Source organism: Prenolepis imparis, unplaced genomic scaffold, assembly GCF_030444845.1.
Source record: "Prenolepis imparis isolate NDT839.2.m4 unplaced genomic scaffold, iyPreImpa1.0 SCAF_9, whole genome shotgun sequence".
Lineage (NCBI taxonomy): Eukaryota > Metazoa > Arthropoda > Insecta > Hymenoptera > Formicidae > Prenolepis > Prenolepis imparis.
This window is the reverse complement of record NW_028141167.1, coordinates 5,546,914-5,573,221: the sequence shown is the minus strand read 5'-3', so window position 1 is coordinate 5,573,221 and position 26,308 is coordinate 5,546,914. Positions and strand designations below refer to the sequence as shown.

The 26,308-nt window shown below is 38.2% G+C and overlaps 1 protein-coding gene and 1 long non-coding RNA gene across 4 annotated transcripts in view; one reads left to right on the top strand and one right to left on the bottom strand.

Moving 5' to 3' along the window:
* LOC145940601 (uncharacterized) overlaps positions 1 to 26,308 on the bottom strand; it is a 112,863-nt gene that overhangs the window by 23,877 nt on the left and 62,678 nt on the right. For 2 of the 3 annotated variants that reach the window (XR_014426047.1, XR_014426049.1), the window contains exons 6-7: positions 21,129 to 21,255; positions 5,430 to 5,548 (exon numbers count right to left, since the gene is read on the bottom strand). This is a non-coding gene — a long non-coding RNA (uncharacterized LOC145940601). The remainder of the gene's footprint in view (positions 1 to 5,429; positions 5,549 to 21,128; positions 21,256 to 26,308) is intronic. The other variant, XR_014426048.1, reaches the window with a different exon arrangement.
* LOC145940600 (uncharacterized) lies at positions 785 to 26,308 on the top strand. The gene is made up of 4 exons (XM_083045934.1): positions 785 to 3,252; positions 23,332 to 23,592; positions 23,886 to 24,115; positions 25,097 to 26,308. Exons 1-4 carry the CDS (start codon positions 3,114 to 3,116, stop codon positions 25,442 to 25,444), a joined length of 978 nt encoding a protein of 325 aa, XP_082902060.1. The 5' UTR covers positions 785 to 3,113; the 3' UTR covers positions 25,445 to 26,308.

Sequence of the window (26,308 nt, the reverse complement as noted above, 5' to 3'; positions counted from 1 at the left end):
GCCTATCAATATATTATCAATGTAATAACAGATTTCTCTCATTCAAAGTTCATAAAACTTTGATAAAGGTTTCGAAAATGTAATTTACTAATTTCAACGATTATTATAAACCACCACGTCGAATAGAGACTTTGATGTAAAACCACAATTGCAAGTGATGAGTTTTATATTATATTAATTGGACTTATAAGGACAAAAAAAAAAGACATGGGAAATCCGCAGTAATCTCGTAAATCCATTATTTCGTTCTGACAGGGCGGATTCTTCTGACATACCATATGTGGCTAAAGAGTTAGCTTATTCAACAAGCGAGATAGGAACACAACTTTCAATATAACGAGCTAATTTGCTATATCGAACAAAGGCGAGTCAAGTCGAAGACAGTCGCTAAAAGGATTCAGCGGTGTGTTCTCCGGATAGACGAGGGTCCGAATAGGTCGCCCTTTGGCCGAGTTTATTACCCGAATTAATTGGTTTATAGATCACCCCATTCTGACGGGGACCACGTGCGGTTACGCGGTGATGGGGCCAGGAGGGAAAGAGAGGACGCAAAGGGGTGGAAAGCTTAGCAGAGAGAAGAGGAGATAGAGAGGGAAAATTATTTGAAAATTCAGTAAATAGGGGGATCGCGCGAAAAAGTAGGAAGACGGAAAAGGGAGAAAGGTACGACGAGCAGGAAAAGAGAATATAAGCAGCAAGAGGGGGGGATCATGATTCCAAGAGTGGTGGTAGAGCATGCGCAAGTGGGAGTGGCACCTTATTCGTCGTATCGCTCCCGCCAAGGGTTTCTGTCAACTACGAACTGCCGATGGTAAAGGTTCTCGGGGATACTTGTAATACTGAAACTCACCCGCATGCGAGTTTGTGGCATCGTGTACATTTATAAGAACTAATTTACTCCTCTCAATTTCCTAGTGTGGAGGAGAGCAAACATAATCGGAGTACTGTGACATATCATTTTTTAGATAGAACACTATTTTCTTTTTAAAATAAAAAAATACCTCTACAAAAGATATTGTTATAAAAAAGTGTATTAATATAATGTGAAATGTAACTACAGAGTTTGATGAGATTTATTCGTTAAGTCGAGAGATCTCCAATTCAAGTCATCGATGAAATCGATGAAGCGTGTGTGTACAAGAGTGACAGTGTCTTCGCGATTAAATACGCATAAAAATTCACTGGTGAAAGGATATAGTGATGGTCGACGAATTCGAGAAATGTGCTCGTTGTGAGGATTAAAACGACAATCAAATGTGATATGCAAAGAATCGCGCTTCCCAAAGGAATATATGTATATCGCGACGTAGGAAGATAGAGGCGAACAATCGGGATCACGACACGTGGCTAGAGGCGAAAGTGTCACGTGGGTGATATCGCATCGCGTCCAAATTCACGTCGGGATAAATTCATCCACGCGAATTCCTGCAAGATATAATTCGCAAACGCGAGAAGGAATTTAGATCCGTGGAAAAAAATCGCGCCGTTGAAAAAAAATTGCTGGAAGAATTCATTAAACCGCGAAATTAACGTAGGCGAAAAATTACGGTCCCTGATCCTTCCGACGATCCATTTTTCTTCCTCTCGTCGTACAACAACAAGAAAACGAAAATAAAAGAGGATCGCACATCAGCGGATGATTGCGGAAACTGGATGAAATTTGCGAAAAGTTTCGCGTCGCATCTTCGCGCGCGAAGGCTTTGATATAACTAACGAGCCCTGGCCGGCGAAGGAGCTGGTTAATCAACCAACGATGAAGAACCATTAGCGAGAGAAAACATCTCGTTTGTTTTCATCTCGAGTACGCTCGTCCGACTTCGGTAAATAGAAATAAAAACAATTCGACGCGAAACTTGACTTCTTCAGACGCATAGACAAGCGTTTCGCGCTTCGACAAGTAATTATTCCGCGTTAATTAGCGCGTGCTATCGAAGAAGACGGAGAGAGTAGAGTTAATCCCCGCTCATCGCGGAGCTGGGATATTCGGCGATGTGAGAGGGAACGACGAGTGTCACGAGGAGATGATGATTCCTTTGATGGGGGATATATACGTAGTGACGCACACCTGGGTAACGTCGCACGCAAAAAAAAAGAGAGACAAAGGAGACGCGCCGAGTCTTTGCGTAAAAAGTTGGTGAACGCGCCCGAGAAAGAGCCCAAAGCAAGTTGCGGACGAAAAACATTATGGGACAAGATATGCGGCGGAAACAACGCTCGGCGTCCAACAACTAACGATAAAAGGGAGGATCGTTAAGCTCGAGAAGATCCTTGCGAAATGACCAAAGTAAGCTGGAGTAATAGCGAAATTGCTTTCGCACGGATACACGAAAGCTGAGTGCGGTTATTGCTGTGGTTTCTCTCGAAAGAACACGTGGCGGCATCGAAAAAACATTCTTTTCGTGAGAAATTGAAAGAATTTCTCTTTCTTCGTTGATTAAATAAATCGCGAGAGAACGTTAGATAAGAAGTCTCGCGTGATAATTTAATTTCGATGAAACTCGCAAGTAATGTAACAGCTATTTTCTATCTGGTATCGCAATCAACTGTTATCTACGATTTTCTCAAGAAATAAAGTTGAAAAGATTGTATCTCTCGTGAAGAAAAAAAAAAAAAAAACTCACGGTAAGAACAGCGAAAAATTTCTCGCGAATTCCGTTAAATCCAAGCGCAAAGTGGAATTTTTTTTCATGCTAAACGACGCGATCGGTATTCCGGAACATCTTAAAAAGCACATAGCTACAGAGAGAATATTTCTACGGGGATCCGAAAACGCGGAAGAAACATCGCACGAGAATAAAAACGACGAACGCAAAGAAATTCCATTGGTTTCCATCGATTTATCGGCATTTGAATTCGGGCATCCATTTATCCGTTATTTCTAATGCACTCTGAAGAACTACCGAAGCAGATTTCCTCGAAAAACACCATCGTCGTATCTCTTTGAATGCGAAAATCAAAGAATATTGTGGACGCGGATTAAAGTGAGAATTTCCGTCGGTATAAATTCCGAGGTGCTGATTCTTCTAACATTCTTTTTCTTTTCCTCGCAACGACACAAACGGCCACGATTATCCACCCCTCTCTTACCCCCGCGCACAAATGTCAAGTGAACGATGAAGTACTCGAGGGTGCAGACAAAGAATTGGAGCGCCACTTCGCCCGGCGACGAATCGTGCTCCAGGTGCGGCAAGTGTCTGACTAAAATGCAGTTCGTACTACTGTCGGCGCTATTCTGCTCTTCTCTGACGACAGGTAAGACAGGTTTAATCTCGCCGGAATGGCGATTTTCCCATCGCCACCCCTTTTTCCCTTCCCGCTACCCCTCGCTCACATTCGCTTGTATAATTTATTTTTTCTTAACTTTATTTTAACGTCCGCGATTTGCATGTTCCCCTTTGACCGCACAGTGTGAAGCTTTAATCCTCGTAGAATTTCTCAACTTTTTGCGGAATATAAATCTGAGTTTTGATACATAATGTTGAGATTTCACTTTTAAATTACACCGAGATTCTCCGATATAAATTTTCGAATAGCTGCGAAATGGATTGATTTTTTTTTTTTTTTTTTTTTTATGTCGAGAGAATAATGATGAAAATGTTGAAATGTGACGGCGAGGTTTAAGCGATCGAAAAAACCGTAGTAAGCATTAAATTTATAGCAACTCTTCGCGTAATTAGCATAATGATAATGAATAATTGTGTCGCTCGTCCGTGATATGTCATTCCGCCGATAAGTGCTTAATAGGTAAATTAACGTTGACAAAGTGACGTAATTAATCCGCTAACTAGTTATTAAAGTCATCGCGGATACGCCACGCATACCTCATCGCTATTACGGAGGTAAACCTCGTTTTACCGTAGGCTGAAAAGAGATTGAGATCATAAATATTCAGCGATGTTTAAAGCGAGCGCCCGGCGGGAAATTTTCACTTTGAAAGATATACAATGTTACACATATACATGCGCATATATATATATATATATATATATATATATATATATACACACACATGTGTAACATTTTATGTATATATACATATATATATAATCTATATTTCGAAATCGCACAAGCGGGAGTAATTTAACAAGAACTTCGTGTCGACCCGCGTAACGCGACAAACTTAGCGTAACCGATGTAATTCGCGCGCAAAGCGCTTTCATAGCACACTCTGTGAATTCAGGACTATTACACGTCCCATCCGATTGGAATTGTTGCGAATATATACCACAGATTGCTTGCTAGTAATTAAGTTGTATTAATAACACGCAGAGTGGACAATTACTATGGCTATTAACGGTTATCGCTTTGTGTGAGCGTGCAATACTATTCATATCACGAAATGATTTCGCGTTGAACTGTAAAATTTCGTTAAATTTATAAGCATCAAATATCGTACAAAAGCTTACACAGTTTACAGATAATACCAATAGTTTTATATATATGACTCGTAATTGTAAATTTATAATATAGCGTTTACCTTTTAATCCCAAAAGGATTTTGTATATCAAGAGAGAAACATTTTGCACGCATTATTTGCTACGAAAAATAGAATCTTCCCGGGAAAAATATATCCGACTGAAGACCTATAAATTTCTCGAAACAAATATTTTTATTTCACGCTGTGGAAACAATCTTGCAATTTCAGTACGTCAGAAACAAGCCTGGCAATTTTTACAACTGTGTGGAAATTTATTCAAATCGATTACGTGCAAAACTCAAGGCGATCATAGTACGTCATTTGTTTTCCTCTAAGAGGAAAAGTCGCCGCGCGACACGTATACCTGATGTCACTGACGTCGTCAAGTTTACATAAATGCAGTCTGATCTCGCTTGCGGGAATCCAATCCGCGCAAGAAGTCGTAATAGAGACGATTCGTTCACGAAGGGTCATCCGTTTTGCGTTGATTCCGCGATTCGATCGAGCTCTTCGAGATCGCGGCGAAAGTGGACGATTCGTCGTCGTGATATTCGATCGATCGACGTATATATAAATCAAATCGCGCGATCGTAAATTTTCTCTAAATTTCCCGCGAAAGAACGAACGAAGAAACGCAGTCGTTTTTCGCGGATGGAGAATGTGCCTGGGAAATGTGGAAAAACGAAGGCGATCGAGGAGGGAGGAAAGACGATTCCTATATAAGCAGGAATAGAGAATCGGCGAAAGAAAGGTGTGCGAATGCGGGAGACGAATGCAACGCGGGGGCCAACGAAGAAGATTATGCAAACGGTAGGCAATTCGATTGGAGTGCACCGCAAATAACCGCAGTTTTAACCCATTCGACTAAGTGCACGAGAAAGACCGGCTGCCCGCCAGCCATTAGAATATCGCGTTCAAACATGTAATCTCAGATAGCGGAACATTGGTGTTTGTCGAGAAAAAGAGACAGATTTTAGGCTTCATTAAAAGTTAGGTTTCATTAAAATCTTACCATTCGTTAACTCGTCACGTCACTCGTGAAATCGCTCTCGCCGGTGGTTAAACAATTAAGTTCCCTCGATGCGGGCCTTCGCGGTCTGAATATAAATATTAGGATAGCGTCACACCTCCCTGAAATGATAAAAATTATGCGAGATATATAAAAGATGCTCAATAATATGCAGATTAGCAAATTAATAAACAACATGAAAATTAAAAGTGTGTCAAAATTATATATAATATACAATATCAATACACACAGATATATATCATAATATTTTATAATTAATATATATATAAAGTATTAAGATGAAATAGTACGAGATTATACAGATGAAAATATAAAGATAATTAAATTATTAATATACCGAAACTTATAATCAGGACCAAACAAATTGACAAGTTGTAATAACGCTGACGCTTTCAGATAATATGCAACGAATATAAAAAAAAAGTTATGTGAAATGACTTGTAATACCTACTAACTTTAAATACATTTGATTATGCTATTCATTTATTCGCAGTATTTTTACGAGAGGTCGACCGGTAGTCTCATCTGGTTGCGCCTCTTTAGCGATATTAGTGAGCGAGATTCGAGCTTATGCGGATTAAAGTACAAGTGATTTCAGTGACGTAAATGTTACCGAAAGAATCATCGTTCGATGCAAAAGCTGTTCCATCGTATTAAAATGAATGTAACATCTACATTTCGTATACATACAAAAGAGAAAACAAAAACTGTAAATATAAAGTATTAAAAATAATAATGCAAGATGAGAAATAGTATTTTAAATATTGTATTTTTTTAATTTGTGCTAAGTGGAAAAATTATGTATGAGGGACATTTACGACATTACATATCTTAAAATCATAAATTAAATTTCCGTTGAATTAAAGTATATGTAAAGTTCGGGATCAAATCATCAAATTTTTCCTTTCAATTTTTAATGCTAAATATTTTAACGATAAAATTTGATATAAAATTTTAAGAAAATTATAAATTTCAATTACACATTTCTTTATGGTTAATATAAGAAGAGCTGGATCGAGACCATTTTGCGAGCATTCGTTTGAAAAGTTTCGATAAAATTATATTAGTAGAAAAAAGCAATAAATTAGACTCAACCAAAGTAGAGGCACACAATGGCCTTTTGCAATAGTTTTCGCTTTCTGTTAACAGACAAGAAGAACTATAACTGTGTCTGCGTGACGCGAGTAAGATCACCCTAGCAAAGCTAGCATCATTACAGAATTAATTCGCTCTTATCACCGCACTGCGATCGGTCGCTACGAGGGGTTGCGGTATTCCACTCGAATTATTATCATGCTTAATAACATTCCGTGCGCGGCACATGCACGTAAGTGCACAAATATTACACACACCTGAGACAGACAGAAAGGGAGAGGGTGACTTGCTTCAGCTCATCTATGATGCTATGATTGCTCGCGTTTCACATAATATAGTCTAGTGCTAATATAACACTTTCATATGTGGAATTAAATTTATATTATACATATAATTTATATTATAAATATATATATATATATATATATATTTATTTATTTATTTATATATGAATAAATAATAAAATTATCTGTCCATAAAATTAACACCACAATCATAAATTAAATGATAAATTATAGATGGAAATATAACGAAATATACGTGTGCCTAAATAGATTGCCAAAAATTCAATTAAAATTAAATATTATTATATTCCTAAAGTGACGAAATTCGTGAAATGACTTCTTTTATAATGCACAGTTTTTCAGCTCGAGAGAAAAAAGCACTAGAATTGAAAAATTTAATGTTTCAGAGAAAAGCATCTATTTTATATATATATTCTTTTTTTTCGTAAATTTATCTCAGTACCTACACACACATATATTATTTTAGTCAGTTTTTTGTATTTTTTATCTATTTTTTCCTAAAATCAACGAGTTATCGATTTTCAGAGAATTAATATAATTCATGCCATATCGGGTTTTGAAAAAAAACCTCTTTATAAATATCGTCTGCAAGGTAATATATAATAATAAGAATAATGAAAAAATTGTACAGAGCTGAAGATGAACACGATCAATAGTCTCTCTCTCTCTCTCGAAACGTTTTATGAAAGATAATTATTTTAAAAGAAATCGTTTGCATGCTGATTCATATTTCCTCTCACCTTGCCTATATTCTGATATTATACTTCCCAAATGCAATCTTCTTGATGGCAGCTAGGTATAAGAGATTAATGATCTCGCAAGATGGTCTTTCGAACGGGGAAGGATAATAACAGCTAAAGAGGTAAGGGAGGGGGGAGCGTGCATAATGTGGGTCACTCCTGCGAGTCGGTCGGACCCTCGTGCAGTCGAACGCGTTTGAGAAGCAGAAGCCCGTCTGCCACCAAGTGCATCATTTTCATACGTAAACACGCGAGGAATAAAAAGGCGCGAATGGCGCGCATCGGCAATAAGACAGATGGCTTCTCCGGATGCCGTGGCATCAAGAGGTACCTTTCCAAGAAAGACCTTACCCCGTTCAATCCAATGCAAGACGACGTTTGCACCTAAAATAATTCCCCGAGGTAGCGAGAAGTAAATCCAAATATTTAATCCAAAAGGGGATTTAAAAAATAGTCTAGCCAAAATAATTATTCTTTCCAAAAATAAAATTTAAAAAATAGAGCAGCCCAAAATTAACAGTACATAGTTTACAAAAAAATAGCACCCAAAAAATATAAATGTTTTAAAATTATTTTTCCCTAGCGCGCACACGGGCGGCAAATTATGTCAGAAGTAAATTGCGGACGTAAACAGCCCAACATCAGCATACATGGTGCGCCCGTTTCTCGAAGAATGCAATTCACAGTTAATTCAGTGCAGTAATAATTAAATGATGATTTAATAATACAAGTATAAATTTCTCATAATTATATTACATAAAAAATTAATATTTAATTATTCATTAATTAAAATAAAAGTATATTAAGTCGTTAATATATACATAGATATATATAATCACTTATATATGTATGTATATATATGTACGATTATTTTTTTAAGCGGAACAGAACGAGACAGGATGGAAAGGAACGTGACAAGACCACGTCTCTTGATTTTGCGCCGACGATTAATTCGACCATTAGTGAGATTTAAAGCAGTTCTGACGCGCTTAATATCCGCGGTTGCACATCGAGGTGACAGTTTAAGATCTGCCACGACGAGATGATCAGTTCTCACGCAACGTGAATCCCCAATCTCAGCCCTCCATCTGCCATCTTAGAGCTCTTAGAGTCTTATACAAAATCGCACTTGCGTTATGCATCTTGAAAGATACATAATGTGCGTTTGTATATTATTAAGAATATTGCTCGCGTTATTTACAAACCAACGAAATATTATAACGAATATACCATGTACTACAGTTTCCGAAAGATAGGGAAGAGAAAAGGAAAAATATAGACGTCGCTCGCACACAAGATCTCGTTTTGAAAACAGTTTTCAAACGATATCTCGGTTGGTTTCATCCGTTAGTTTCGGAGTAAACGAGTCGCGTAATCGCGATCAAAGTTGCCAAATCGGTAAAGATCCGGAAATCATCTTTTAAAAAAAAGTTGCATAATAAAATACGCGCGTGTGTGATTAATAGCTACGAAATAAATATTATGATCATGAAGATTAAATTAGATTAACGAAATAAGAAAAAAAGTTTTTACATAAAACTCGAATGGCCCGGAGATTTTTTCTTTTGCCCAAAGATTCCGAGCCAAAATCAGATTTGACAATCTTGATCAGGATTGACAATGTAGAGTAAACTGAATTTAATCGATACATATAATAAGTTCTCTCTGTCTCGTGCTTTCTTGCGTCCTCTCTCTATACCTATTTTGTGATATGTAACCGGTCTAAAATCTACATTAACACGAATAACATGAACGTCGGAATACTTGATTTCTCGACACAATAGCTACATTTAATAATTGCAACCATAGTACCTATGCATAAGTCGATACCAAAATTATCGGTCAGTATTGTACCCAAACATATGTACACATACATTTATACTCTTGTGCATTGCGTGCGGTTAATAGCACCGTGGGACCGTTTTACGGTATGACAGAGACAAGCATAAGTATTAATTTCATATTTGTCTCCGTACTTAATTGCCGTAATCGGTTGCATTGCGAGCCGCCTATCGATCATCGTTCTCTGCGTCCATCCTACTTAATTACGTTTCGTGAATTGCAGCAATTGCAGTAATCGAGACGAGTGCACTTGTGTTACGTCGCTCGGGAACCCTTGAACTTCATGTTCTGTCGCGTATCAATTTTGTACTGAATGAAACGGTTCAAGTTGAAGCAAACTGAAGTACATATTTAGAAACTGACGTGAAATATATTTTTAGCCTGGTATTAATACAATATCAATATATCCGTACAATAGATGAGTAATTAGTTCCGAAAAGAATAATAAATATAATGAGAAAAAAAATTATAATAATATATTATATATTAATAAAATAAATTATTGTATGTGTATGTGTGTTTTGTGAAAAAGAGAAAATTATGTGTCACCATTTCTCTTTAAAAAATATTTTTATGCTAAAATAAAGGGAGCATTAGGGATGCATTGCATTTCCACAAGATTCCAACGAGTGGTCTCCTCCTGAAAGCAGCGTTGTATTATTAGGCAAAGCACTCGAATCGCGATCCGCGATGTAGAGGCTCTGCCTCGACGCGTTAATGAAGATCCGGGCGTTCGTGTCATAATCGCGTGTACGTCCGTGTGAAGTTAATCGAGTGGCTTTCTGGAGCATAATCGAGACAAAACAATAAGCGAGGGAAAAGAATCGCGACGGAGGAGACGACAAGTTCTCTCCCTCCCTCTCTCTTTCTCTCTTTTTCTTCTCTGCGGCAGCGGCGCGACAAGGGTAATTGACAAGGGTAGAGAGAGGTAATGGAGGAATTCCGTTTTGGTCCGTACATTCGATCGCCATTGTCCACGGCCGAACTGGATCTCTATGAGTGGAAAGAGAGAGAGAGTGAGAGTAAGTGGGAAGATCGCATTTATTATTCGGCCGCGTGCTCGACGTCGCTCGCAGAAACAATGGGAAAACGAGAGTCACGATGCAGGCTCGGCACGCTCTGGAGCACCACTTTCGGCTGTCGATCTCGCATTCGCTTAAAAGCCTCCTCCGTCCGATCAGGCATGCATATACTGGCTGTATATATGGCTATTGCATTTTGGCACATTCGCGTGCGAACGCGATAATCGACGAGGAGGAGAAACAGCCGCGTCACGTGGGATATGTTTTGCGACGGGTTCAAGATTCGCGAAAATACGATATTTCCTTTACATTTCTGTTGATCCAGTTTTACATTTAATTTTAGGATGAGATGCAATTTAATGATTCCATTTCGGAGATAAACAAATGTATAATATCCTCTATCCGTGCGATATTTTGTAGATCTATATATGTATATACGCAAAATAAAATGAATTAAAATACATAAATAGTTCAAATAAAAGCTAAAATAAGTTAAAATGTATAAATAGTCATTGTTGTTCTACTTTCCTTAATTGAATAAAAATAGATATTCTAACTATAATCCAATTCATCGTCGGACGAAGGTTTCAATATACTTTGTTCGATATCATGGAAGTTTGATTACATAGATCCCCGATGCCGAAAACACATTTATCTTTACAAGTGTCTGGCTGAAAACATCTCCGTACCATCAGTTTTCCCCGATTCTGTAAATTTTCCGGGCCGCAGATTCCCTTATAAATCCGACACACATCGCGCACTCGCTTCGATTCTTTTTAAAGGCAAAATATTTAATTCCCGTACCCGTAAACATCACACGTGCAACGTACCGTATCTAATCCTTCCCCTCGTACGAGAGAAATAAATGAAAAACTCCGTTTCTCACCGTTTTTAACGAGCGCCCGAGCGATCCGCGTAATTTAACAGGGCGTCACTAATGCGATTGGTACCTGGTCGATGATTGATTATTAAATTAATAATCGAATTACAGCTCGCTCGTGGGCGCGCAAACGCACACACACACACATATATATATGTCCGGTACACATGCATGCCCGCGAGCTCGCTTATGCATTACGTTTTGAGTACGCGTTGCGGTCGACGGCCGAGAGCTTTCGCTCAAACGCGCGCTCGCGAGAAACACGCGTTTGCGGATTTCTACGCGTTGCTTCTAGTGCAACGTGCACGCGTGTATATGGCACACGGGGAGCAAGAAGCATTTGACCCAGATCGCCCCTCGTTAACGATGCTTTTCGAAAGCGTTTTCGCGACGAAAACGTCCGTATCGAGCAGCAATCGGTGTCCGATAGCGAAAGCTCTCCTCCTCTCGCCACTATCGAATATGTATCGAATGAATATGCCGGTCGTTGTCGTAGTTATCGTTACCATCGTCGTCGTCGTCGTTGGGACGCGTTGCTTAATACAAAAGAGAGCCGAGGGAAAAAAGGAGGGAGATTAACCAAGAAGGTCAAGAAGGGGCCCGGCGAGTCGCGCTTCCGCCGCAATAACATTATAATTGCGACCCGGCACGTAACGACGGGGTTAAAGCCCCCCGCTTACCTCGTTATTATCTACTATAATAAAGAGAGCAGAATCGAATCTCCCGAGGTAACTCTCACACGCATGACGCTTTGCGGCCGACGCACAGGTTGCGTCCCACGCAATTAGAAAGAATACACACAGAGCGCGAGGACATGCGAGAAATTAGAGGAGGAAAACTCTGGAAAAATATAGGAACGTTCCGAGTTCTGTGCGAGAACTCATAAAAAAAGATTCGGCCGAGAGAGAAAGCTAATTTTATATCGCGATGAAATCTCCATGAACCGCACGAAACGCGATGGAACAATCGCGGCGGGGTTTTCTCTATCTTCGTTGCGATTTTGAGTGGTTATGGTCGGCGGATTCAGAGACAATGATCGTGTCACGAGCGCGCTAATTGTATATACTCGGTCGTCCCGATGAGACTTTATTATCTTGCCGATGTCGAGTACGCCGTCGCCGCGAAAGGGAAAAAATGTCTGGTCCGGGGACAAAAGGACGCGATGAAAGGCGCAATTAAAAATCACGAGCCGGCGCGAAAATAAGATAAATGCGACGAGTGCGCGCGTATTGCGTGAAATTAGAAAGATAACGCGAAGTCGTTGTTAAAAATATCATTGTCGATTCCGAAAAAGAAGAAATGTTTAATCTTTAACTACGTGCAAAATTATTTTTTTTGTTGCAGAAAGAGAAAATTTTGTAAAATGTTTAAAATTATTGCAAAAATATTTGGGGCTCGGGAAAAGAGACAATTAAGAATAAAACTAAAATTAAAATTAAATTACGATTAATTAAGATTCAAATTTATACAAATTAGTTTCTTATATATATAGAGAGAGACAAAAACTGGAAGTGGAAGTTTCATTTCCTGCGATAGCTCTTTGTAAAAGCACGATTTGAATATTTCAACGCGAAAAATATATTGCGAGAAACGTAAAATAAGTCTTACTGCTCAAGATGCATCTTAAAGTAAAGTACAGTAAAATAAGGTTTAAGTATTACCAACGCATGCGACTATTCGCGCGACAGTTTCTTATCTAGCTATGCAGATTGGTATGCTTAGTACCACTGCGACAATAAACAAATTGCGCGAAAGTTTGCATAACGAACGAACGAACGAACGACGACAGTTCCATTTTGCGTTCCTAAAGTTTGACATATACGTGAATAGCCATATTTCGAGAGCATCAAGCTCCGTCCAATTCCGGAGCGCGGCGAACGAGCGCAGCATTAATTAGGGGACTCAAAGGCCCCTCCGATGTATTTCTCTCTCTCTCTCCCTCTCCCTTTCTCTCTCTCTCTTTCGCCGCAACCGCGATTGCTATCATCGGCAATCTCGTTATATGAAACTAGGCAACAGCGGATACGGTTATTCCTCTATTGTCGTGATTACTATCCTCCGCCCACATTGTCATTCTGCAGCCTGATGCGCTGCAATTGCACCCCTCCGCGATCGAGAGAAGTATGCACTCCAAACAGTAATGGCAATTTCGAAAGGGCGAAGTGAACGTGAAAAGAATCGCGTTTCGTGAAAAATCGAAACGCGATTCTTTGTCGAGCTAAGATTCGCCTTATAGTTCCTATCCTTCATTCTAGGTCGTCTTTCGGCGAGTTTACGTCGTCGCAAGAAAAATTCGATATTTATATTCGATAGTATCATTATTACTATTAGAAAATACTCTTTATAAATCGCTTAATTATAGAACAATCGCGCGACAAATGTTAAATTAATAGCACCGATTACTTTACTCCGGCCGCAAGTTGAACGCAGGAGTAGCTCGCCCGCGAATCTTAATCAAATACGCGGAACAAACGCGAACAAGATAGCCGTCATTTGAAATGTCTTTGAAGAAAGATGGTGCACAGAGTACGGAGACACGGAGTCGTGTGGGACCACGCGACCGAAAGATTAATTAGACAGATTTAATTACGTATCCTTTTGCTACAACTTACTTTGCTACGGTTTCATTACCGTAAATTTGCTTTACCTCTGTTCCCGTAGCTGCTTACTTTGCGTGCTAGTAGGACAACAATGCCGGTATATAATGCCGTATTGCGTTTCTTGCATCTGCATCGTGTTGCCACAGCTGCAGAGGACAAATTTGCGAGAATAGCGGGGATCATTGTGTGTGCTACGTTCGCGTATAGACGAAATAGGTAAAACATTAGAGTTTGCTCGCTCTTTTTCCGAATTCGCCGCTATCTCGCTATCATTTATGCAAGTTTATTCGCCGTTTGCTCGAACATCAGTTTTTATTCGACATTGTTCCATGTCGGGACCACATTGTGCTCACGACGTTCTATTCAAAACATTGCAACTGGAAATGCTAAAGTTAACGATTATTAACGGGGAGAAGAAAGAAAGCATCGTACGAGATGAGTCGAGAGAGAAAAAAAAAACTTTTTAAATCAATCGACAAATATCGATATAAAAATTAAGATTAAAATCTTAAGGGATTTTTAATTAAAATATATTAAATTTAATAAAACTTAATTCTTCGTCTTCATTTTATAGAGAGTGAAATGCAAATATGCGAATCGTATCTCGCCTTAATGCATCGCAACGTGGTTATGCAATGTATATAAGATACACCATAAATATCGCTCTCCGATCTCCATCTCATTCGATGGTTAATTTACACGGAGGACGACAAAGGTCTCTCCCCGGCTGCGACGTCCCTCGTACTGTCTCGGGGGACACCGGGACCAGGGATTCGCGCACCTGCACCGTCGGTCGACCGACGCAGCTGCAGGCTGCAGCGAGGAATGGGAGACTGGAGACTGGTAACCGTATAGCAATGTCAGTATCAAGGCGACGTCGGCTGGGCAAGAAAGCGTACGTGGGGTCACCGCGCGCTGCCAGGGTAAATTCGTAAGCAATTATGCGAACTTGGAGGAACGGGCACACGACGGACAGAGTGTAGTAGTGCCTCCCCGAATCACCCCTATAACGGCGCATTCCTTACTTCCCCCGCGGGATCGTTCTCGAATTAATGCATAGTCCGTGGTCGGAATACTGTGGTTCTAGGGAGAGCGAGAGCGAGGAGAGGAGATGGCCCGGCTTTGAGAAGCAATTATCGGATACTATTTTTCTCGCTCGTGCTCTCTCTCTCTCTTCCTACATATACATTTCTTTTCGCTTGCTTATCGCGTCCAATGTCATTAGTTCCGAATTAAATCTCGTTCACGTTTTTCGTGTCGACGAACGAGCACTGTCTGAGCAACATCTCACCACATGTAATTTAGTTTTTCTTCTCGATTTCAATCACTCGCGCGAGGATATTTTTGTGCGTAAAGGTTGACAATTAATTAACGAATAAAAATGTTAATATCAATTATTATTTTTCATTACGATATTCTCTCTATTTTACAAACTCTTTTAATCACGAAAGTTATATCTGTTGATAAATGATCATCGATCTTTCAGTGAAGTTAGTTAATGAGATATTTCTCGGACTTTGATTTTCTATGGTTTATTGGCAAACTATATCCGGCTTCATTTTCGAACAAACATTTAGGTTCTATCGGAGAGAGATTCCGTTCGATACTTGTGCTAGTTTAATCGGAACGATGCCCAATACGGTACCCAATAGTAAACGATCAGTCCTCGTTTGAGTACTTAGCGAGTACTTAGAAAGTACCTATTCGCCGCGATCTGCTCGTCATTTTACAGGAAAACAGTTTCACATTGGTCCGAGCTAACTCCACACATATGTATGAGGTAATTGGCTCGATGCCCAAAGACCTTCGGGCGATCATAATTATTCGATCATGGTATACACAGAAACATGAAATATCACTTTACAAGAAATTCGAGATGAATATTAATACAAATTTGATTATATAATATTTACGAATATTTCATGTATTATGAAATTATTATATATTTACATTGATGATAATTATATATATACATATATATATATATATATATATATATATATATATATGATTTGGAGACACATTGTTTAAGTTTATTAAGCGATACAGTACGGGTCTTTTATAGGTATACGTGGACGATATTTTTGCCGTGGTCAAGCGATCAAGGTTGGGCGAAATCCTGACGAGCTTCAATAATTACCACGAACGCCTTAAATTTACACACGAAGTGGAGTCAGACTCTCGCATTAACTTTTTGAATACTACGGTTATAAGATGCAACGGCAAACTATTGACCAATTGATATAGAAAACCTACTAACTCCGATAGATACATAAATTTTTACTCGAACCATCCTTTTAATTATAAAATCAACACTATTTACAACTTAGTGGACCACGCGATATTACTCTCTGACGCTCGATTCCACAAAGAGAATGTTTTTACGGTTAAAAGAATTTTAATAAATAATTACTTCCCTAAACATATTATAAAACAATGTGTTTTTATTAAATATCAATTAGCCAGTATTGGTCGAAAAAATTATTTATCCTTTTAATTACCTACTGGCAACATCAAGAATTTAATTATTGATATATATATGTATATAATGTAAAAATAATTATATAGTATATAATATTTAAATATTTTTTGCAAATCTCTCTCTCTCTCTCTTTTATGGATATCAGAGTCGGAAAGAACTCAATTACAAAGAGTTGAAGGATGCAATTCTTTTCAAATTACATCAATTGCCAAGTACATACATAAATAATACGCCTTTCAAACTTTTGTATTCAAAAGCACACTCAAAGACTGCAAATAAGGCATTCAAAGAAGATGCAGTACAATACTTAAATGTCACTCGAACTGCGACGTTTTTTAAAATAGACATCAATAAGACACTCCATCTCCCGGCTGACGGCGTGCGACAGTTATGGAACGAGTGTATATCGTAAAGAAACGTTCCTTTGCGATGATTGAAGAGGCAATTGCAGATGGAGAGTAAACTGAACAATGTCGTCACTAATTTAGCCAATTGCGGCTGCACATGTTTCGTTTACAGTGTCCACTTGCGTACGCGTGTGCAATCCGAAGCGGAATGCGTGTGCGTGCACTCAGTTACGAGAGTCAGCGAGTGCGAATTAGGCATTTAAACATACTTGCGACGCGATAATTATTAAGAGAAGTTACGTTCTAGGAAGGAAGGTACACTTGCTTCGCAAAGTGCTCGATGACAGGCGGAGGGGATAACCACAATAAACAATAATACCAATTAAAACTGCCAATTACGATGTTAACTGCATCCGCGTTCTTCCTCCTAACGCTCGCAACTCGATTGCACAATCGAGAAAAGGGTTCAAGGCATTAAGAATATATCTCTTGTCTTACAAGAAAATATTCGATAATATATTAAATAGAGTATTTAAATTCTGTCCTAAATTTGTCAAATATTTAACTTCTTTTAAACCTACCTACCCTCTTTAACCCTAGGTAACAACAGAGATATATATCGAAATCAATGCGCTTATTATACGGCATATCGTTTAAATATATGATGTTTCACGTAATCACTTAGTGATTCATTTTGCACATAGCATGAAAGCTTTTAATATACACGCTTATCGCGGCGTGCGGTGAATATGCATAACGATAAGCGCAGCCCCGACGTTTAAGACTATCTAAACTGATTGCGAGAGTAGGAGCTGCGTGGGAGCACTCTCGAATGCCTTGCACGCGTGCATGTGTACACGCGGAAGAGAGAACGTTGCTTGCATTATGAGATGTGCGTGTGTGAGTTACTTAAGCACAACGCCTTGACGAAGCGCCGGACGTCTTTTCTGCCGCAGAAGAACTCGCGCTAGGACGACTGACCATTTGACTTCTCGACCCGCCCACATCTCGTAAAACGGTCCACTCGGTCTTCCCACAACCGTTCTCGAATTTTCGAGCAATTCGTATCAATCAAGTCTCTTTCCCTCCTCCCTCGTCTCTCGTATCCCTCGAGAAAAATTTACCCACGAAGCGTCAGGCAACGCGCGAGAACGATTTGTTTTAATACCTTCAGAAACGGGTCTACATGCGAAATTATTCATCTCCGTGTATACCTCTGTATTATGTATCAATACAGATGAATTTTAATCTCCTTACGCATTTGCTTTCTCACACAATATTGCATGACATAATTTAATGCGATATATTTGTAATTTGTAAATACAAAAATCTCCATGAAAACAACATAATTGCGTCCTTTCTGTCAAAACAATTTAAATTATTTGATGAAAAATAATAACAATTACGTTATATTTAAAAATGCTTACGTTTAATCCAAACAGAAAACAAAATTGTAAAAGAATTACTAATGGCGGTGTAATAATTGAATATATGTGCATGGTAATTACGAAACGAACGCCGTGTTATTTTCATATCGCGGTTATTCCCCCCGCAGTCACTGATTGTACATGGTGCTAATTAAAAGTGCAACGAATGATCGATTTTCATGAATAAACGAACAATCGAAATTAAATGCAAGCAATTAACGACAGCTCGTATCGCGGTTTTATTTTACATTCCATGTTCATATCATGCAAATTTTTTACATTCTGTCAATTTGAATGCATCCCGAAATCAATTTCACTATCGAACAATATTAGTGTAAAAATATTTTTAAGCTCCAATATTTAATTCATCGATATCGATCAATGTTACTGATAATGTAGTCAATTCTTTTAAAGTTAAGAATATAAGCAATGATTTAATGGGAGCAATAGAGTTTAATAAAATCAATTGTCTCTCCTTATGTGTGCGTGAAAGAATGAATGATTCGAATTGCGAGTTGGAAAATTTATATCACCTATTTCATCTCTCGCGCAAATAAATAGTTGTCATTAAAATGAATCATTTGAAATCGAACAAAACGGGAGAGCCCGAATTAATTCGCAGCGGATGCACCTGCTGTTAACATCGCGCAAGAAATTTCCCAAAATTGAGTGTTTTACTGCGCCGCGGGGTAAAACCTGGCGCGCCCCGGAGAGTTTTCATAAATCGCGACGCACACATAAGTTCGTTATAACCAGAAATTTATTCCCCCAACTCTCTCGGCTGTGTGTAATAGCGCCTGTTTTTCCGTGAGAACGAGAGGGAGAAGCACAGAGAGATGTGGCGAGAAAACGCGCGCGTATGTACAAATGCAATCGTCGGTCACTCTCTCTGTGTGTATACGGCAAAAAAGAATCGCGAGCAAAGCGTATCGACGTGTCGACGTCGGCGAACGAGCAAATAAACGCGCCGCCGACCCCCGCCGTCGTGCCAAATTTATCGCGCGCGCGCTTAATTAGCGGGCAAATAACGCGATTAACGCGCGGCCGGCCGCCGCGACGGTTTGTCGCGTTTACCGCGCGAATCGGAAAGCTTGTATACACTGGGCGCCGGAAACTGTTGCTCGCGACAGCCAGAAATGCAGCCGGTGTCCCGCGACCGGAGAAAAACGAAAGGCACAAAGGCACGAACAATAACGCGTCCGCCGTGACTAATGCACCGGTTATTGCGCCAAGCTATTTATTTTCGACATTTGAAATATTGCGGCGTTATACGGATACTATGTGAAAACGATATTTCAATTATTTCAATTATTATATTACGTATATACGTAGGGCGTTCATAAAATTCGTATCTCTGCCTATAAGGAAAAGGATGAAATGGTTCAAACTGTGCATATTTTTTAGTCTTTTTCTATATATGAATTCTGCACAGTTACACATTTTTTTCCAGCAATGCAAGATTCTATCAGATACAATCATTGTAAAAATCGACACATTGTCTTTTAAAAAAATTTTAAAATTTTTATAGTTTTTTTTTTAAGACAATGTGTCGATTTTTACAATGATTGCATCCGACACACTTCATTCTTTTCCTTATAAGCAAAGGTACGAACTTTATGAACGCCTTTCGTATATAATAATTATATATATTAATTATATATTTTTTATATATACTCTCTCTTTTATTATGAGAAATATATTCTTATTGTTCTATCTCTCTGCTGTTACTTCTGAAAATATATTTTTTTTTTAATTTATGAGACATTATCGATGAACTATTGTAAAATATAAAAGACAGAATAACGGCGAGAATCGTATTTTCGCCATTACTCGCGAAGGGCGAAAGAACGGGAAAAGATGAATCGTTGAAAGTTTTTACTCGTTGCGGTGTAAAACGCGCGGAATGAAATGGAAGTCGAAGTATTGGCTTTGCATTTGATCAACCGTGCAATGAATAAGGAAAACTTGGTCGCGTTCTATGCATCGGAATCTGTTGCGTTCGTAAGCCTGAATTGTAAGCCCGCACAGCTGCGAGCGAGAAGGCGCAATAGTGGAAAATAATATCATACAGGAAATATATAAATGATATTTCGAATCATAAATTATTCATAATAAATACGCCACTTCTCTCCAAAGTCGCCTTTAGCTTTCTCGTCCAATCTTTGGAAAATCGTCATGTATTATATATAAAGATAAATTTTTACGAAATTTATTTTAATACCTATAAAAGGATAAAATTTTACATGCTTATTTTTGTGAAATAAAATCAACTTAAAATGTATGTTTCTCATTTGTATTCAAAAAGAGAGATTCTACCTTCAAAACGAGTAAAATACATAAAAAATATAAAAAATTGTTAAATAAAATAATTACGTTATATTTATCAGAATTTAATACAAAACCGACAAAATAATTGCCAAAATAGTTATCTATAATAATCAACGTGCGATGATAAAGTCATTACCAGAAAAGGAAAGAGAAAGAGAGATAAAATTAAAGCCTGGCCGAATACGATGCGGGATAAAATTCAAAGTATCGGCTTTACATTTGATCAGCGACGCGACGAATAAGGAAGCCCCGTATCCTGTCATATCCGAATCCGCGACGAGGCAAATCAATCCTCGAACTTCAAAGGAATCCCGCCGCTCTGATCCTTCGGGATTCCCTGATACGCGTGGGAGTCTTTAATCAGAGAACGTGAATCGAGACGGCTCTCGACGGAACGTCGACCCCGAGAATGGGCTCTCTCGCCCATTGTCTTCAGAATCGGTCCGTCCGGCCTGTCGCGTGGCATATTAATTAATTCGCTAATTATTAAACTAATTGCCGGTTTAATTGGCTCGCGAGAGGAGCCAACCGTGCTCTCACTGCTCACAAACAGAGGAACAGAGACTCGAGGAAAAGGACTACAGACCGCTTGATTGTGTGCCATGATACATACCTTCAGGGACGTGCGAATCCGAGCTTGCTAACCAGACCACGGAATCTCGTCTTGTTTCCACCAACGCAACGATCTAAATTAAATAATGCCGGCTTAGCAATTGATCGTTTCTCTTTCCAAGTCATATCTGTAATCAAACAGTTAATCTAAAATTAGCGATCACGTGTTTTTCGATTGATTGCTTTAATTTATATTTTATATATATGTGATAATTAACAGTTTTATGAAATATACATATATATGTAGATGACATTTGCAAACATCTATACATGCCGCTAAATGCAATCGCATTAAATTTGTGTTTGTTTTTGTTTGTCTCATTTACGTATTCGCACAGTTTTGCGTGTTTGTGTATTCGACACACACACTATTCAATATTTATGTCTTCGGTATGTAGAGCACGTCAGAAGCATTCGTATCCCAATACGTAGACTTTATTCAATGCAAAGTGAGTACTTCGTATCAGAGGCACGCGCGAGAACCGCGGTTTCGCGTCCTGAGAGTTTGCACTCCGAAACCAAGCAGGGTAGCTAGCCGGCCCTGAGGACTAACAGGACAGGGTCAAAGGGGTCTATTGTGTTCTCGCTTAACTACTGCTTACTGCAACACAAAGCTCTGAAAAGCCGACAAATTATTTAAAAAGACTCGTTATTGTTCCGCGAAGCGAATGGTCAAACCACTTGCTAACTAGACAGAAACTCTTTCGGTTGAAAGAAAAAATAGTTACACACGTAAAAAAACTTTTACATTTTCGTACGTCAGTGAAAACTACTAAAGAGATAACAATAAAAAGAGGGAGAGAAAATAAGAATTGTATATGTAATAAATGTAAAGCATTACTCAAGGTTTCAATTCGACATGTTGATTTTATAGATTATTTAACAGTTATAACAGCTTATTTAACAAAAAAATGTGTGAAAATATTTACAATGATATAAAATATCGACACATTGTAAAACTAGGTATTGTCAAAATAAATCAATAAATGCTATGTGACGGTATAACTATAGTTCTGTGTATGTTGAGATAAATGAAAAAATAACAATTAATTGACAATTGATTTTATTTTTCTAATTGTTCTCCAATATTTTGCCAATATACTATATTGTCTTAAAATAAAATTATATACACAAACATTTAATGCTTAAAATAAAACAAATTTCTATGTTTTATTGGTATTGATCAAATTGCCATATATCTATAAAATATTGAAACGATAATAATGTCAATATACGAAACACTCGAATAGTAAATAATATATTAAATCTAGAACGAGATAGAGTCTACCTATCACATGATATGGCGAATAACATGATGGATATTTCGAATATCACCGCAAGTAATTTTTAATTTGAATAGCTATATATATACAAAAATGCAACACACAAAATAACTATTTCATCAAAATAATTGTAAATTTGATTTTAAAAAATGCCAAAAAATAAAAAAACACAAGATAAAAACTGTTTTTACAAACAAATTATTATTTATTAAAAATAACATAATAAAAATATTCTTTAAATTAATTTCAAATAGCGTAGCTGCAACTCTCTTCGTGTCAATTTATTTTTCGAAATTTTTCTGCAACCATTGCAGTTTGTACATACATACATCTATTATCGAAAACGGAAAAAAGATAGAGATGAATTTATCTGAAGGAGCTGTCACGATAATAATTGATTCCCGCTTTAAATCTCAGCCCACTTTAGAGTACTCGACTGCGTTCGGTCGATAGAATATTTTTAATTACCGCGTATTTGTCTCGATCGTCCTGCGGATGCGCGATAAATAAAGCACGCGTCAATCATTACGAAGCTATTCCCCCGCTAGGATTTTCATCGCGTGGCTGAAATTTTCCAATTGCGTTTCCGCGAAAAGTCTTCCGAATTTTCAGTGTCAGCGTTTAAAATTATTAATTAATTGAAATTGCTTTACAATGATATCATATGCATAAATGAGCAAGTTTTTTAGCATAAAGAAAAATTAAGAAATAAACCAAGAAAAAAATGTTATATCAGTATTTCGCTTAATAATTAGTCTAATTATTTAAATTCTATCAACAAAAAATTTGTTTATGTGCACATATCTATTTAAGTTAACTTTGTCGCTAAATTAATTTAATATTTAGTCTAAAATTTAAATTATATCGAATAGTACCTTAGGTACATAGAATAAGCAAATTGTTTGCACTTTTGTCATATAGGTACCACGCTGGAGATACTCAGATTGGATGTGCCCAGCATCGTCGATCCAAGGTGGGAGAAAGTGTCACTCAAATGCGAATACGACCTCGGCGGTAAGGAGCTGTATTCGGTGACGTGGAATAAAGATGGTCAAGAGATATTTAGATACATGCCAGGAGCATCGAGGCCTAAACGAGCCCAAAATATCACTGACTTGTACATCGATCTCAGTCGTAGCGATAGCAAGCAAGTGACACTTTTGGGTCCGTACACTCGTAAAGGTGCGCGACATTAATTTACACAAGCACGAATAACAAAATATCCATATATCTCTCGTGTTAGAGACTGTTCTACGTAACTTTAGTTGTTTCTTTATAAAAAATTATTAAGTTAGATAATTTCAAGTCATAAGATCAAAGGATTAAAATCGACAATTTGTTTCTTGAAACTCCATTTCATTACTTATATAAGGTAATACTTCACTTTGAAGTATTTTTTTAAGAAGAAAACGAAAAAAATTTTTTTTTAATTTTTAATTTATATCTAATCTTTTTTATCTGACTTGATAACGAAGGTGAGATCGACTTGACGGGATCTTACGGCTGCGAAGTATCGTCGGAAGGGCCGAATTTCAAGACAGACTACAGGGAGGCAAACATGAGCGTGGCTATACCACCCAGGAATCCCCCGGTACTCGACGGGATGCGACCTTCTTATAAGATCGGCGATATCCTCGAAGCGGAGTGCACATCGGGATTAAGTTACCCCCCAGCAGTATTAACGTTCATCTTGAACGGTAAAGAGGTGAGTCGATGAGCGACTGCGTGCATTCCGCCAGTTACACTTTCGAGAGGTCGTATGAACTCGAAGTAGGATCGATTAGCGCTCGACAACTTTCCGAGATTCTATATCATATGCGAAGACGTTGTATTTTTAATTTTTTGCTCACTTTACCGATTGTTTATAATGTTTATATCAAATAAAAATTCATTCTTCATTTACAATTATCAATCGAGTGCAGATTTCCGATTAAATATTCTTCGATTTTCAATATAACTTATGACTAAAAAATTAATGTCTTAATTCATATTCTTATTAAGTTATCTATTGCAAATTGGTCGACAAAAATTCGTCTCTGAAATATTACGTGACAACTTTAGAATATCTCTGCATAATTTACCGATATGAAATAAGGGAAAAGTTTTATAATTAATGGTGAAGCATAATTCATCTTCAAAAAGCTCGTTTCCGCGGCTGTTACACAACCACGGCGAACTATAGAACCACATAACTCCCATTATTCAATGCTACGTTCTATGTATGTCATTCGCGAGAAGATACTACTCGGTTTATTTAACGACAATTTGTCAAGTCGAGTCACTTTGCGTGGACGTTTTTATTTCGCTTGCCAACCGGCCGCACGTTCACGTTCTCAACAAATACAGAGCTACGAGGCGCAAATTAACTCCTCGAGAATAAACTCGCGAAAACGCATCGGAATTGCGATGCTAACAAAAATATCCAATTTGTGCAATAAAAGCACGAAAGCTTGAAAAAAGTTGATATGCTATACGGTATTCTAGAACTTTTGCTATTTCTCTTTCAGGATTCTGCAATTAATTTGAAATCGAAAATTAAATTAAATCCTTCTTTGTAACTTTGATTTAACATTCAATGTTGTAATATTTCCACTAAGATTATAGCCTGTTACTTCATTAAAATTATTGGCGATATCGATTTCGAATTACATACGTTTTTGAAATCAATTTTTGATTGGTTCAACAGGTGAACAGTGCTTCAACTAAAGACTTGCGGCCTAGCAACTTAGACGGAAGTGTGGTCTCTACGACACGGTTGGGTCTAACGTTGCGTCTGGAACGGCATCATTTTGTCGGGGACAGCCTAAAAGTGATCTGTGAAGCGATATTACCAGGAGTCCCCGATAGCCTGACCTTCCAAACTATCGAGATCGCGACTCTTGCCGCCAGTAATCAACGTCTCGCCCAAGATCCCCCTAAATCCGGGGTTTCAAGGTCGAATATCGAAATGTTTCGCACGATTCTGATGTGCTGGATAGTGGCCGCGATTCACATAATCCGCTGCGACAGTCTCAGATTTCTACGCGTATTATAATGTCGGTCCGAGCGCTAGTTTTTGATCGAAAAAATAATCCGCGACACGCGCGCCAATATCTTTATTAAATTTCATGTTAATTAGTGCATATACGTCTCTATTTGTTCACGCGCGGATAAATGTCGTCGGTTTCTCCATATATGTGTTAATCGACGATCGCGGATGTCGCCAGATGTATGTATGTAATCTTCAGGGCGTGACACACACCAAGTGTGTCGATACACATTTCTGTGTCCCGAATCTTCGCGCATCCCGTACACGTTCAATCGCATGTATACACAGTGTTAGAACACCCCGTATATATCTCGTATATAGCGGATAACTCGGAGAGACACGACGATAGCAATACAACACTACGTAAAGTAGGTCGAAACGCGGACGCACGGCGTTGTACATAGTGTATAATTGTGGATTAGCATTACAAATTATCGTGTATAATTAACTGGACGGGAGACCGGACGATGACGGAGAACACGATGAAAGTAACATGAGATGTATCGGGATTTGCAGAAACGCGAGCGCAATTTTTCGAGGGAAAAAAACAAAAATTATGCGGCTGTAAAACGCCGCGTCTCCGAGAAATATCTATCATTCAGACCAGAAGTATAGTTTAATAAATATAAATATAAATGTGTGTACACGCGCCAATCGTAATTTTAAATATGACTCGACGTATAGCGTAAATAATGTGTGGTTAATTCGACTATATTCCCCACATCCGATCTTCCTCAAATGACGTGTGCGAGGTTCTATACGTGTGTGAAGTAAGAAATATGACGCTTTTGTTCCACTGTAATTTTACATGAACCAAGTCTCGTCGTTATTATCGAAGCGATTACAATAATAAAACGATGATTTAATCAA